Source organism: Apium graveolens, chromosome 5 (assembly GCF_009905375.1).
Source record: "Apium graveolens cultivar Ventura chromosome 5, ASM990537v1, whole genome shotgun sequence".
Taxonomy (NCBI): Eukaryota; Viridiplantae; Streptophyta; class Magnoliopsida; order Apiales; family Apiaceae; genus Apium; species Apium graveolens.
In genome coordinates, this window is record NC_133651.1 from 312,076,293 (window position 1) to 312,093,259 (window position 16,967).

Consider the following 16,967-nt stretch of genomic DNA (forward strand, 5'->3'; position numbering starts at 1 on the left):
AGCTGCTAAAACAAAGGTACCTCAGACTACTTATGCTTTTCATACTGATATTATTAATGAGTTGAGAAGATATCTTAAAACCATGTTTGTTAGTTATAGAGATAAAACTTTAACATGTGAAAGATTAACTTCTGAAAATCTTGCATTTAAGAAAAGAAATGATTTCTTAGAAAAAGAGTTAGTCATGTTCCATCAAACTCAGAAGGATAGAGATGATGCTTTTTATGTTAGGAATGAAGTGCTAAAAATAAATGAATCTCTAAAAACTGAGTTAGAAAAGGAAAGAGAGATTATCAGGACTTGGACTAACTCTGGCAAAACAACTCAAAATTTGCTAAGTAGTGGAAACTGGAAAGAGGGCTTAGGTTATGGAGAAGATAAGAATGATAAAGGAACTGAAGAAATTAAGTCTGTTGATAAGCAAAAGCCAAAGTTAAAACCTGTTAAGTTTGTAACTGTAAAGTCTGAAAATGAAAAATCAGAAGTTACAAATAAATTAACTTCTGACAAACTAAAACAGGAAAAGACAGCTGAAGTGAACATAGGCTTAATGACAAAGAAGCAGCTTAAGCATAAGCTGAAAGATGTTAAGAATGCAAACAAGGTAAAATCACCTAGGAAAAATAGGAATGGAAAGGAAGGTGTGAATAAAAGTAATAATTATAAACCTGTTCCTGATGCTTCTAGGAAAACATGTCATAACTGTGGAAGTTCTAACCATCTGGCTTCTTTTTGCAGGAAGAATAAGAATATTTACTCCTTACCTTCAAAGTTAGGAGTTAAGAGTCAGTCTGTTAGATACAAACCACAAAATCCTTGTTTTCATTGTGGTAGTTTATGTCATTCCATTTATACTTGTAAGGAATATCATAACTTGTACTATGATTATTATCAAATAAAACCTTCTTTGAAGAAAGTTTCCATTGTTCCTTCTAGTGTAAATTCTGATTCAAAGTCTGATAGTGTAAGTTCTAATAAGAAAAATGTTAACATAAACTCTGATGCTAAATCCGCTGCAAATGTTAACAAACTTAATAAGGTCAAAGGATCCAAGCAAGTCTGGGTCCTTAAAACTAATAATTAGTGGTCTTTGTGATTGCAGGGCAACAGAAAAAATATTCTAGTTCTGGACGGTGGATGTTCAGGACATATGACTGGAAATAAGGCCCTGCTATCAGACTTTGTGGAAAAAGCTGGCTCAAGTGTTTCTTATGGAGATGGCAACATTGGAAAGACATTGGGATATGGCAATATCAATCTTGGAAATGTCATAATTAAACAAGTAGCTCTGGTCTCAGGACTTAAACACAACCTACTGAGTATAAGTCAAATCTGTGACCGAGGTTATCATGTTGATTTCTTTGAAGAACACTGTGAAATTGTGAGTAAATCTAAAGGCAAAGTTGTTCTGAAAGGATACAGGCGTGGTAACATTTATGAAGCTAAGTTTTCAACAAGTACTGATGGTTCTGCAATCTGTCTGATGAGTAGAGCATCAATTGAAGAAAGCTGGAATTGGCATAAGAAACTCTCTCATTTAAATTTCAACAATATAAATGAACTGGTCAAGAAAGATCTTGTGAGAGGATTGCCAAACACAGTATTTGCTCCTGATGGTCTTTGTGATTCATGTCAGAAAGCCAAACAAAGAAAATTTTCATTCAAGAGTAAGACTGAATCATCAATTCTTGAGCCTTATCATCTACTACATGTTGATCTATTTGGTCCAGTAAATGTCATGTCTATTGCAAAGAAGAAGTATGCGTTGGTCATAGTGGATGAGTTCACCAGATACACATGGGTGTATTTCTTGCATACAAAAAGTGAAACTGCATCAATCTTGATTGATCATGTCAAACATCTGGATAAAATGGTCAAAGATTCTGTGAAAGTTTTAAGGAGTGATAATGACACTGAGTTCATGAATTTGATAATGGAAGAGTTCTGCAAAAGCCATGGAATAAAGCAGGAATTTTCTGCTCCTGGAACTCCACAGAAAAATCCAGTTGTTGAAAGGAAGAATAGAACTCTCATTGAAGCTGCACGTACAATGCTTGAAGAAGCAAAGCTTCCAACCTATTTCTGGGCTGAAGCTGTGCAGACTGCTTGTTTTACTCAAAATGCAACACTCATTAACAAGCATGGAAAAACACCATATGAGATGGTGAAGAAAAAGAAGCCAAATCTGAAATACTTTCATGTATTTGGATGCAAGTGTTTTGTTCTCAAGACTCATACTGAACAGCTATCAAAGTTTGATCTAAAAGCTGATGAAGGAATCTTTGTTGGATATCCACTTTCCACAAAAGCCTTCAGAGTCTATAATTTGAGAACAAAAGTAGTCATGGAATCTATCAATGTCTCTTTTGATGACAAGAAGATTACTGGTCTTGAAGATTTCATTGACCATGATCAGCTGAGATTTGAAAATGAAGACTCAAATTCTGATACTGAAAATCCTGAAAGTCTAAGTCCTGATACTGTAAACTTTGATGGAATAAACTCTGATGTTATTGAAACTGTGGTGGCTACGCCAAGGGAAGATGCACCGATGCAGGGGGAGCATACTCAAGATCCTACCACAGCTCAAGAAACATCAGAACATACATCTGGCTCTTCAAATTCTGATTCGTCAAGTTCTGATAAGCCAAGTTCTGATAGTGCTGAAAATTTAAATACTGAAGACTCCAACTCAGAGAGCATAGTTTCAGGGGGAGCATCAGAAAATGAAAATAAAGATAGCATGGATCATGGGGGAGCATCCAGTTCTAGAGAAAACCTTCCATCTGCAAGGAAGTGGACAAAATCACATACACCTGATTTGATAATTGGAAATCCTGATGCAGGTGTCAGAACTAGAACAGGTACTTCAAATGAATATCTTTACAATTCTTTTCTCTCTCAGAATGAGCCAAAGAAAGTGGAAGAAGCTCTTCAAGATGCTGATTGGGTGCAAGCAATGCAGGAAGAGTTGAATGAATTTGAAAGAAACAAAGTCTGGACCCTAGTGTCAAGACCAAAGAATAGATCTGTTGTTGGTACAAAGTGGGTATTCAGAAACAAAACTGACAGTGATGGCATAATTACAAGGAATAAGGCAAGGCTGGTTGCAAAAGGATATTCTCAACAGGAGGGAATTGATTATGATGAAACATTTGCACCAGTTGCTAGGTTAGAAGCCATAAGGATATTCTTGGCTTATGCTGCTCACAAAAAGTTTACTGTCTTTCAAATGGATGTGAAAAGTGCTTTTCTCAATGGAGAATTGGAGGAGGAGGTATATGTTGAACAACCTCCAGGTTTTGTAGATACCAAACATCCAGATTATATCTACAGGCTTGATAAAGCACTTTATGGACTTAAGCAAGCTCCTAGAGCATGGTATGAGACTTTAGCTCAGTTTCTTCTGGAAAGTGGATTCAACAGAGGGACAATAGACAAAACACTGTTCTACCTCAACCATGGAAAGGACTTACTTCTGGTCCAGATTTATGTTGATGATATCATTTTTGGAACTACAAATGACAAACTTTGCAAGAAGTTTGCCAAACTAATGCAGTCAAGATATCAGATGAGTATGATGGGGGAACTTAACTATTTTCTGGGCCTTCAAGTCAAGCAGAATGAGGAAGGCACTTTTATTTGTCAAACCAAGTACACCAGAAACTTGCTGAAGAAATTTGGAATGCAAGATTGTTCAAGTGCATCCACTCCAATGGCCACTGCAACAAAACTGGATAAGGATACCGGTAAATCAGTAGATATTACTGACTACAGAGGTATGATTGGCTCTCTACTCTATCTAACTGCTAGTAGACCTGATATCATGTATGCTACCTATCTTTATGCAAGATTTCAAGCAGATCCAAGAGAACCTCACTTAACAGCTGTAAAAAGAATCTTTAAGTATCTTAAAGGAACAGCTGCTCTGGGATTATGGTATCCTAGAGAATCAGATTTTAAACTAATAGGTTACTCAGATGCAGATTTTGCAGGTTACAAAATTGACAGGAAAAGCACAAGTGGAAGCTGTCAATTTCTTGGAGGCAGATTGGTTTCTTGGTACAGCAAGAAACAAAAGTCAATTTCCACATCAACTGCAGAAGCAGAGTATATTGTTGCACGAAGCTGTTGTGCACAGATTCTTTGGATGAAGAATCAGTTACTGGATTATGGGTTAACATATTTCAAAATCCATATTTACTGTGATAATCAAAGTGCTATTGCTATGACAGGTAATCCAGTTCAACACTCTATGACAAAACACATCAGCATCAGGTACCACTTCATCAGGGAACATGTGGATGAAGGTACAGTGGAATTGCATTTTGTTCCCACATATTAACAACTAGCAGATATCTTCACAAAACCACTGTGTGAAGCTACTTTTACAAGGTTGGTAAATGAACTTGGAATGGTTTCAGGTTTTTTCTCTAAATCTGCTTAGTCTTGTTCTGTGTTATCAGACTTTATGCTCAGTATTTACAGAATTAATCTCATTGTGTATTCTGTGCTTAATTGATAAATGTCTTTAAGTACTGACCGTTGTCTGATATATGTTTCTAAACTCTGATAAGTGATATGTATGTTCAAGTACCTATTCAATCCTATGAGGATAACTGTGCTAGATACTGACCTAGTAGTCTTCAATAAACAAATGATTCCATGTAAGAAGTAATTATTTCAGTGGAAATCTTATGACACTAGCAAATTCTGATAATTGAGCTTAGTTAAGTTTACTTTGTATATCTTATTACTAAGTCACAAATTAGAATAGTGCTACTCATCTGTTAAGTTCTGATACTAGTAAAACTGCTGAATGTACTAAGTGTTGATAAACCTCACTTATCAAAAGAAAAAGCAAAAAGATCAAAGAATAAAATCAGGTACTCCTTTGAGATCTAGAGTAAAAATGTGGAAGGGACGACCCAAGTGCATTGCTGGTATTAAGTAAATATGCATTAGAAAAGCAAAATATTTTCTTGGTGACTTTTCACACTCTATGATTACTGGAGAAATACTCTGATAATAGCATAATTCTGATAAACAGTCGTGACTCACTTACACTGAGAAGCCACTGTAAAATAGAATTTCAAAAGATGCATAAAATTAGCACAAAACAGTTGAGGTGGACTCAAGCATGAACTCATTCATCAGTAGGTTTCAGGACAATGACAGCTCTTTAGCAAAATTTTAGTTATGCCTTATTTCTAAGATGTACTGAAGTGACTCAGACTTTACTCTTTGTCTGTTATTTAGCTTAATGCACACACTAATCACTCCATATGAATGATAAAAATTACTGTGGTGGTCTATGTTATTTTAGATAAACAGTCACTGTGTCACTTTGCACAAATTTTGAGGACAAGTTCTAGTTACACGTTCTAATGATTAAGTTCTGAAGTCTATAACTCAGAACTTGTATGAGGATTTACTAAGATGGGCATTCCTTTTTCGAGTTAAGAAATTATGTTCTGATGACTGTTAAGTTATGATATAAGTCTAAGTTCTAATATTACAGTCTAATGTTTTACTTGACTTATCTGTGAATAAAATTTGATAACAGTCTCAGTTAATAATTGAATATGTTGAAGTGGAAGATTAATAGTCACTATGGTTAGGGTTAATGGTATTTGTACCTGAACAGTCCAATGTTACTTGTTTCTTGTGCGCTTTAAACCATGTTTCCTCTTTCCAATGAATGTTATTCTTTTTCAAAGTCTAGGGAGACGAGGTAGAATTAATTCTAACTGTCAGCATTCAATTTCTTTGCATCTCCTGGCATTCTCTTGCCTATATAAGCAGCCACTTCACATCAGTCTTTCCATCAAATTCTTCTCACACACTTATCTTCATACTTCTTCTTTCAAAAACACAATGGTCAGATACAACATGTTTTTGAACTACCAAAACTTCAATATGGAGCTAAGCTCAACCACTTCACATCAGTCTTTCCATCAAATTCTTCTCACACACTTATCTTCATACTTCTTCTTTCAAAAACACAATGGTCAGATACAACATGTTTTTGAACTACCAAAACTTCAATATGGAGCTAAGCTGTGCCGATTGGCAGCAGGAATGTCATGTCACAGCCATTCCTGAGGAGATATGGGACTCTGTCCCACAGGAGGTACTGACACACCTCCTGTTCTTCTATATGGACTACCATCGCCATCTGGAGCGATTGGAGGAGGAAAGGCTGGCAGCTCTCCGCCAGCAAGAGCGAATCATCAGACTCGCCATTCTGTTTGTCGAGAGTAGGAAGAAGAAGAAATGATTTAATCTTGTCTTCTTCCTGTTTTTCTTCATCATCAGCTTTGTCAGGCTTCTTAGCTAGGACTAAGGCTGTTGATGTTCGGTTTAGAAGCTTAGGGAAAATCTTGTATAAGTATTGATGTAATTTCCATTTCATAAATGTATTGTCTTGATATATTAATGAAAGTTGTTTTTACTTCAAGATTTTGTCTCTGAGTTATTTTATCTTGTGTTGATAAATCCTGATTGATATTCTGATGACCATATAAATTTTGTTTTATATTAAGTTCTGATTCGTTTTCAGCACTTACTTATCAAATTTATCTTGGTCATTTTCATGTGATGTATTTTCAGAATATTAATGATGCAGTGAAAAATAATTCAATCAGTGATAACGGTTTAAATTTTGAATTAAAACTGTTTCTCTTGATAAATGGAACGGTTTTTCCTTGAAACTAGGCAAATGGGTAAGTAATGATTCCTGTTTTCTCGAGCCCAGTAACTGTCCGTTATTACTGCATGTCTGACAGGTGTCCAACGGTAACATTTTTGTTCAGAGTATAAGTACAACAGAGAGAAGATTTCTTTAATCTTTTATTTTCTTCATATTTTATCTCTCTCCTTACTTTTACTCTCTTTCTCTTTATTTCTCACGTTGGTTTTTCATACAGACATTATATCAAACACCTAACAGGCATACTTGAATCTCAATTTTTTTTTCACATGGCACCAAAGGATTTAATCATTGATGGAGCTAAGTTTGTCCCCAACAACTATGCTGCAGTTCTTGGTCACACTGAAGCTCCATCTGAATTGCACTTTGTGCAAGATCTTCTTGCATATAGTGAGGTTGGGTATGCATTAACACAGCCTGAATTCTTTTCAAGCCAACAAGTTCTGAGGTTTTGGAGGACTGGACTTTTTGATGATGGTGGTCAACGTGGAACTCCCAGTATTATCTTCCAAGTGGGTGATTCATCCTTTGTAGTCACTCCTGGTACAGTACACATGGCTTTACATCTTCCAGAAGATTGTACTTTCTCAATTCCAGAGGACTCAGCCCTTCGGGAGTTAATGGCTGAATTGGGATATGAAAAGAGTCTGACGAAACTTGGACAGTTGAAACGGGCTAATATCAGAAGAGAATGGAGTTTCTTCTTTGATTGCATCACCAAAGCTTTTGGGAATAAATGTTCGAATTTTGATGCTATTCTAATTATGAGTCAGCACATCGGGTATGCAATTATCAATCAAACTCATTTTGATTTTGCAACTGCTTTAATTGGTTTTATTGGGGATAGGATGACAGAGGATCGAGATGTTGTTTATTTTGCTAGATTTTGTCAACTTATTTACACTTATTGTACTGATGAACCTCATTTAGTCAGCACCCAAACCCCACCTTTTAAGGTTACAAAATGATACTTTAATGACCTGGTAAATGCTGATACTAAGAAAAAAGTGGTTAGACCATTACAGATTCCTCAGTCTGTAAAACAGATCCTAGTAAATGCTGATCCTGATACTTATAGATCTGTTTACTCTGATGTCCAACCAACTCCAAACACCCAAAATCCATCAACCTCAGTACCTACCTCTCATTCTACTCAACTTACCCTTAGAACATATCTCAAATCCTATCTCTCCACTTCACAGACTGCTCAACCTTCATCTTCAGCACCTACTGTGAAATCTTCATCTTCCAAGCCAAAGAGGACAAAGAATGTTCCTCAAACACCTCAAAAGAGAAGGAGGATTGCATTGAGAGATGAATCTGATTCTGAGGAACCGGTTCCTGCTAGAGAACCTGTTGTAACTGAAGCTGAGAAAGAGATTTCTCAGAAGGATTCTGAAATTGGGGGTTCTAGGCTTCTCAAGAGGCTTAGACGAATGACAGTTCCTGAAACTCCCAAGGAATCCAAATCAACAAGGAGGTACAAGAAACAGAGGGCACAAAGGCCAGTTTCAGATGATGAAGAGGAAGCAGCTAAGGAAGGGGATCAGGAATCTCTGATCTCACAAGACAAGGAATTTGCTCCAGTCACTTCTTCTCCATCAACTCCATCTCAGGAAGCTGTATCTGACAAGGCTAACTCACCATCTGTGTCTCTTGTTGATCCAGGCACAAGTGCTGATATTGATGTTCAACACTTGGTTGTGTCTGAAGTATTTCTCTTAGAAGCTCCAACAGCGAATAATCCTTCCACAACACCTGTTACTGATGCTGTTCAAACTCCAGAGTTATCAACAACACATTCTCTGCATCAAGATGCTGATGATCAGACTTTAGGTGAGCATCAGGATATGGCTGTTGATCAGAACTTAGTATCAGATCAGCAATTAGAGGATACTGAAGCCTCCATTGCTACTCACATTGTTGTCTTATCAGAAGATACTGATTCTTTAAGTTCTGATGCTGCAAATGCTGGAGATACTGGTGATGCTGCTCCAACTGTAGATGCTGATGAAGCAGGTCCTTCAGGACATACTCCTCAACAGACTCTTCCTAAGTCTGAACTGGTAAAGAAGTTTATTACCGGGGAAGCACCAGTACCTTGGAGTGAAACTCCTGCAGGTCAGGAGTGGACTAAGGAATGGAACTCAGTTTCATGTGTTCCAACTGAAAAACATCTTGCTGAGCACTTGACTAAAGCTGATGAAATGTTAAATTCTGATGATTTTAAAACCCAGCTTAGAGTCACTGCATTGAGTACTAAACATCTACAAGGTCTTCATTCAACTACTCATGCAGAGCTACACAAGATTCAGGAGAACTTTATCAAACAGGAACAAGTTTGGAAAATTGATAAGAAAAAGTTCTTTCAACCTACCATTGACAAGATTGCTTATATTGAGAAAACTCAAGAGAAACAACAAGCTCAGATTGATGAAATTCTGATAAATCAAGCTTCTCAGCAATCGCAACTTACTGAAATCCAATCCTCAGTGGAATTACTTATCTCTCTTTTACTACCTGCTGATGCCAAAAAAGGGGAGAAGGTAATTAAGTCCAAATGTAAAACTAACAAGACACTGCAAGGAAAGGATGATGGAAATGATGATCAAGGATACTCTGGAATGGGTAGCGGTCATAGTCAAGGTAGAAGGTTTGCATCAAGACAAGCTAGTCACAGGACAAGTTCTGATACTGGGAAAAGAATAAGTTCTGCTGTTGGTAAAAGGATAAGTTCTGATGAACTTCTAGATCTTGATGAGGAAATGTCAAGACAGTTATTTCTTCAAGAAAATCCAGGAATGGACTTGGAAAGTTTAAAGGATGAAGAAGCCAGACTTAAATCAGAGAAAGTCACATCTAAATCTGAAGCTTCTGGTAAAAAATCAATTCCAAAACTCAAAGGCATTGTGATCAAAGAAAGGACACATACTGAAGCAACATTGGCTAGATCACAACCACAGATAGATCCAAGATCCAAGGGTAAAGAAAAGGTTGGTGAACCTATCAAGGTTTATGTACCTCCTGAGGAAGAAGAAATTACTGATGAAAAGGATGATCTTGCTCTGACTTCAAGAAAAGTTCTTAAAACAACCTCTGACATGGCTCAAGTTGTTCAGAGTCAAGAAATTGTAAGTTCTGATATTCAGAAGAAGCAAGTAACCTCTGATATAGCTCAAGTTAACTTGATATCAGAAAATAGATCAAAGACACTCCTACCAGGATTCACTAAAGCAAAACAGACATCTTTGAAGACTACTGCAAGTGGTTTTGAAGCAAGAGTAGTTACTGGAAAGGAAGCTAGAGATAAAACTGGATTGGGAAGTGATGATGAAAGAAGAGTACACAACACTACCAATGATCCAACTTCCTTGAGTGAACCAGGTATTGGAGCAACTCCTGAGAGATTGAATCAACTGGAATCTGTACAGATGGTTTACCATACCTACTTGAAAGAATACATCATGTTGTATTTCATGACAGATGGTAGGGTTTATCATATAAGACAAAATGCCATTCCATTGAAGTATTTTGAAGAATTGGAGCATGTACTTTTCTTACTTCAAGTGGATGACAGAATAACAGGGACTGCTGCAAACTACTTAAAAGAACAGATTTAGAGACAGAAAAGGCTTTATTCTGTTAAGTCTGACAGCATATATGTTCCAAAGTACAGAGATCACAATGGTGATATTGTTGATATGAATCCTAATACTGCACAGATCAGAACATATCTTGGTATTAAGGGACTTGAATTCAATCTAGAGTCTGACAAAGCTTATGTCATAAGACTAGATCAGGAGTTGAGAAAAGCAAAGATCAATGATCTCAGAGCTGCAATCTTTCAAACTGGTGAAGATACTGCAGAGCTTAAAGATGTCAAAAGGAGAATGATTGATGAACTCAGATATGCTGAGAAATGTTTGTTGAAGAACTATCTCAGAACAAATCCTGACATCAGAGAGATCAGAAAATGATGAAGCCAAGTCGAAGATCTACAACTGCTTAAATTCTGATATTTATACAGACTGAAGTTGTTATCAGAAGTTGAAATTGGTAAAAGCTTTAAGGACTGTAAGTTGTAGTTATCTAGTCTAATTATCATGCATTTGTACTTAATGTTTTTGACATCATCAAATATCTGTTAAACTTGTATATTATGTTAATTTACAAGTTGGGGGAGATTGTTAGATATATTTGATAATGTCATGGCTAATATGTTTTATGTTTAGCTTTCAGATCTTACTTGAACAGGATAAATCAGTACTTAACTGTTGATCAGTACTTATACTGGAAGTCAGGACATAAGGATATCAGTACTTATGTTATTAGGAGATAATCATCAGAAGATAGATATCAGAACTTAAGTGCTGAAGGACGATCAGATAAGGACAGTAGTTGATTAAAGGAAAGAAGATCAAGATAAACATAAGAAGAGATATGCATGAAGAAGGAATTTTGTAAAGAATGGAATACTTGGAAGAAAAGATATCTGATTGATATATTTTAGGAAGCAGAATTATATTCCATATCAATTAGCGATTATCTTGTAACTGTGTAGTATATAAATACAGACATAGGGTTTACACTATATGTGTTATCATTATTAGAGAAGATTATTCATTGTAACCCTAGCAGCTCTCGTCATATTTGTTCATCACTGAGAGGTAACAGTTCCATACTGTAACAGAGTTTATTATTTCAATAAAGTTTATTTTATGTTACTTAAGTTCTTAAAGTTCGATTTGAGTGTACTATACACTGTATTCACCCCTTCTACAGTGTGTGTGTGTGACCTAACAGAAATCATGAACACCAATATCACAAGAAATTTCAATATGCCAACTATAAAGGCCTATGATGGAACGGGGAATTCTGCTAATCACGTCAGGACCTTCTCTAATGCACTGTTGCTGTAGCCTGTGAATGATGCGATCAAATGCCGGACTTTCCCTCAAACCTTATCAGGCATGGTCCAAAGGTGGTACAGACGTCTGCCACCGAACTCAATTGGATTATTTAGCGATTTAAGTCAAGATTTCATCAAGCAGTTCATCAGCGGGAATGTGCATAAAAAAAGCTCCGCTTCTCTCATGAGTATAGTGCAGGGGGCAAATGAGTCTCTTATGGACTACTTGAATCGATTCATAAAGGAGGCTTCAAAAGTCCCAGATCTTGATGACAAGGTAGCTATGATAGCGTTGCAACAACGAACAAAAGATGAGTTCTTCAAGATGTCTCTGGCCAAGCGGCCACCTGAAAATATGCTACAACTCCAAAGTAGAGCAGAAAAATATATCCAAGTTGAGGAAAGCATGAAAAAGATGGTGGTAAACAATGAGCTCGTTGGTAGCAAAAAGAGGAAAATAGATCAAGAGTATGATGTGAAGGACAAGTATCTGCGGGTTAACAAAGAGGCTGACTTAAATATGAAGAAAGGAAGGCCTGGACAAAAGTTTACCGAGTATGATAGGTTGAATGTTCCTAGGATTCAGATCTTAATGGAAATCGAGAGAGATAAGGATGTTCGTTGGCCTAAACCCCTGAAGGCTGATCCTGCCAAGCTAGATAAAAGCAAATATTATCGATTTCACAAAGATACTGGTCATGACACCGAGTGCTGACAACTAAAAGACGAAATTGAATTCCTTATTCGAAAAAAAAGATTGAGTAAGTATACTGGAGATGGGGAGAGGGGAGAAAGAAACAATAATAGAAGAAGGAACTTTGATGACCGTAGGAGGGATCAAGATGATCAGGGGTGATATCCCCAACCCCGATGACCGATGATAAATACAATCCTTGGAGGACCAACTGCAGCTAACTCGTCTAAAAACTCAAAGAAAGCTTATGCTAGAGAAGTCATGCACATCATTGCAGAAGCTCTGAAGAGGGACAAGACAGGAGTAACAATGGCATTCGATGACTTTGACTTGAAAGGGATGAATTTTCCCCATGACGATCCCCTAGTCATAACACCTATCATAGGAAACAACCCAGTAAAGAGAGTCCTTGTAGACAATGGAGCATCGATAGACATCTTACGCCCTAATACCTTCATAAGAATGGGATACAACGATTCTCAATTGACCCCGACTGATATGCCGATATATGGTTTTGCTGGAGTCGAATGTCTGGTTGAAGGGAAAATTAAACTACCTTTAACAATGGGCAGGAGCCAAGACAGGCCACACAGATGTTGAACTTTGTGGTGGTTAAGGCTGGGTCAACATATAATGCAATCATATGAAGGACATATATACATGCCTTCAAGGCAGTCCCCTCATCCTACCATTCCGTGATCAAGTTTCCAACTAGAGTGGGATAGAAGAAAAAAAAGGAGACCAGAAGATGGCCAAAAGCTGTTATGTAGCCTCAATGAGGGCATATGGAGCCGGGGGCAGGTCTTGCCCATTGAAGATCTGGATATTCATGAGAATGATTAGAAACGAGGAAAACTGGCAGAAGACTTGATCCTGATCCCTTTGACTCCCGAGGATCCCGAGAAAGTAACTTTCGTTGGAGCATCATTGGAGGAGCCCCTTAAAGGAAAGTTAATAAGGTTCTTGTAAGAGAATAATGATGTGTTTGCATGGTCGGCAGCAGATATTCCCGGTATAGACTTAGAGTTGATCACCCACAAGTTGAACATGGATCCAAATCGAAAGACCGTAAAGCAAAAAAAAAGAGTTTTGCCCCTGAAAGGTAGGAAGCTATCAAGCAAGAAGTTGAGAAGCTCTTAGAGGCTGGTTTCATTGAAGAGATACAGTTTCTGAAATGGTTAACGAATCCTGTAATGGTAAAGAAGGCTAATGGAAAATGGAAAATATGTGTTAATTTCACGGATCTGAATGATGCATGTCTGAAGAATTGTTTCCCTTTCCCAAGGATAGACACTCTGATAGATGTTACCATGGGGCACGAGATGCTGATTTTCATGGATGGATTTAGCGGATACAATCATATCAAGATGCATAAAGATGACATCCCCAAGGTATCATTTATCACTCACGTTGGTATTTTTTTTTACCTTGCTATGGCATTTGGTCTCAAGAATGCATGAGTCACGTACCAAAGATTGGTGAACAAGATTTTTAAGGACCTTATTGGGAAGACCATGGAGGTTTATATAGATAACATGTTAGTCAAGAGTCTCAAGAAGACAGACCATGTAACCCACTTGAGGGAAGCCTTTCAGGTCTTAAGATATCATGAAATAATGTTGAATCCTGCCAAGTATGCTTTTGGAGGATGTTCTGGAAATTTATTAGGATTGATGGTTTCTAAAAGGAGAATTGAGGCCAATCCAGACAAGATAAAGGCCATCTTAGACATGGAACCTCCACATTCCGTAAAGGATGTTCAAAAACTTACCGGAAGGGTTGCAGCTTTGGGATATTTCTTCTCTAAGTCCGGGGACAAGTGCTTGCCATTCTTCAAAGCTTTGAAGAAAGTGGAAGACTTCGCATGGAATGATGAAAGTCATATGGCGTTTGAGGAGTTGAAGAAATACATGGTTCAAGCCCCTCTATTGGCTAAGCCAGTCTTGGATAAAACTATGTACTTATATTTGGTTGTTTCTGAAAATTCCCTGAGCGCCGTGTTGGTGAAGGAGGAGCTTTTAAAGTTCAGCAACCCATATATATTATGTCAGCAAGATTCTACATGGGGTTGTGTTGAACTATTCAGCTATAGAAAAGTTCGCCTTAGCCTTGGTTATGGCCTCAAGGAAGTTGCATCCTTACTTCCAAGCTCATAAGATCGAGGTACTAACAAACCATCCTTTGAGAAACATCATTCACAGTCTTAAATCCAGTGGAAGGCTGATCAAATGGGCCATAAAGCTGGGGGAATGTGATCTTAAGTATAAACTCCGAACGGCGATCAAAGCCCATGCCTTAGCTGACTTCGTGATTGAATGTACCATTGCCAACCAAGAAGTCGAGGGGCAGGAATATATTACACCTTAAGTCGTGGAGGGCAAAGAGGAAGGAGGGCAGATCAAGGATAAGGAATTCTGGGTACTCTATTTTGACGGGGCATCAAAAACAAATTCAAGTAGAGCAGGGCTAGTTTTACAAAGCCCCGATGGGTTCTTAATTGAATAGGCTATGAAGTTAGATTTTCCCACCACGAATAATGAGGTTGAGTACGAAGTTCTGATCGCTGGACTAGGCCTAGCTGGGACATTGAAAGTCAAAAACTTGAAAGTTCGTGGGGATTTGAAACTTATAGTATCCCAGGTTACGGGAGGTTCGAAGCAAGGGACGAGACCATGGCAAAGTATGTACGTCTAGTGAGAGCTGTGATGACTCAATTCGATGAGTGACATGTCGAGCATATACCGGGAGAAGAAAATGCTAAGGCCGAAGCATTGTCCAAATTTGCCTCCTCGGAGGTGAAAGAAAGTTTTGGGAGCATGTATTTTCGTGTCTTGAAAACACGAAGCATTGATGTTAAGCTTGTTACCCCCATAAGGCTTGGAGGATCATGGATAGATCCCATTAAGGGCCATATCCAAACTGGCTGGCCCCCATGTGATGTGAAGGAATTGCAAGAGTTGGTTGTGCAAGCACTGAGATATTCTTTGATTGACGGAATCCTATACAAGAGATCTTATGTGGTTCCTTACCTTAGGTGCCTTTGGCCCGACGAGGCACGATTGGCCCTTGAAGAAGTGCATAAAGGTATTTATGAACAACACTTGAGGGGCAGGTCCCTTGCGCACAAGATAACTTGTTTAGGCTTCTACTGGCCATAAATGATGGTTGATGTCAAGTACTATATGAAGAAATGTGATCACTGTTAGAAATATGCACCAGTTGTTTGACAGCCTCCCGAGATGCTAACTTCCATAAATTCTCCTATTCCCTTCGCCATGTGGAGAATGGATATTCTCGGGCCCTTTATCATGGCCATAGTACAAATAAAGTTTTTGATTGTGTCTATGGACTACTTTACTAAGTGGATCAAAGCCAAGCTTTTGGCCAAAATTACGACCAAGCAGGCTGCACAATTCCAGTGGGAAAATAACTTGTGCAGATATGGAATTCCTCACATCTTGGTAACCAATAATGGAATACAATTCAATAATGAGGAATTCAAGAAGTATTGTGAGAAAAATGAGATTGAACTGCGGTTCACTTCCGTAGCCCACCCTCAAGCCAATGGGCAAGCGAAAGTGGCAAATCGGATTATCTTAGATGGATTAAAGAAGAGGATTAAGAAATCCAGGAATAACTGGGTGGATGAAATACTTTCAATACTTTGGTCTTATAGGACCACATGTACAGTCACGACAAGAGCAACACCCTTTATGTTAGTATATGGGGCAGAAGTGGTCATTCCAGTGGAGATATCACATTCATCTTAAGAATCCAAGCCTACAATGTTGAGGAAAATGAGGAAGGGAAAAGATTAGCCATGGATTTAATAGATGAAGTGCGAGATGAAGCACATGCAAGGACTGTGGAGTATCAAAAGAAAGCTTCTTTCTATTACAACCTAAGGGTGAAAGAAAGATTCTTCAAGCAAGGTGATTTGGTCTTAATGAAGGTGGAAGCCTCTGGAGTAGGACAGAAAGGAAAACTTTCCCCAAATTGGGAAGGGCCGTATAAGGTTAAAAGCGTTCAAGTAAGAGGATCTTACAAGTTGGAAATTTTGGATGGGGATGAAGTACCAAGGACTTAGCATGCTCAGAACCTAAAGACTTATTATATATACCTCTAAAAAAGAAGTTCTTACCTACTAATACTTATTAATGCAGTAATAAGGTCCAGAAAAACCATGAGCTTTGGCTCCTTAGGATTTGTATTCCAGTTAGGATTTATATTTTAAGCTTAGTTTTATAAAGTTTATGTAAGGATTGGATCCCAAAGACTTCTAAAATTTTCAATATATGGCACTAAGTTTCTATGAAACATGAAGTTATGATAAGTAAATCAAAGCGCGAGAATGAAAAGGATAATAGTTCAATACATAAAGAAAAACTACAAGTTTTAAATATAATGTGCATAAATAAACAGCCACACGGGGCTTAATAAGAGCCTCAATGGGCAGAAGAAGCCTCAACATCCATATCACCCTCTCCCTCGCTCTCGCTAGATGCCTCCTCGCTACCACTCTCATCAGAAGAAGTGTTGGAGTCCTTTACATCAGGTCTGGAAGATGACTCGGGAGGAGAAAAAAGCTCGGTACGAGGGACGTCCTAAGAGACAACCACGCGAGTGCGAAACCTCTATAGAAGGGCCTCGTC

At 38.0% G+C, this 16,967-nt stretch overlaps 1 protein-coding gene across 1 annotated transcript; it reads left to right on the forward strand.

The window, feature by feature from the left end:
* The first annotated feature begins 11,682 nt into the window (after positions 1-11,682).
* Positions 11,683-12,915, forward strand: LOC141661260 (uncharacterized). Its single transcript, XM_074468244.1, has 2 exons — positions 11,683-12,241; positions 12,533-12,915. Exons 1-2 carry the CDS (start codon positions 11,683-11,685, stop codon positions 12,913-12,915), a joined length of 942 nt encoding a protein of 313 aa, XP_074324345.1.
* The last annotated feature ends 4,052 nt before the right edge of the window (positions 12,916-16,967 follow it).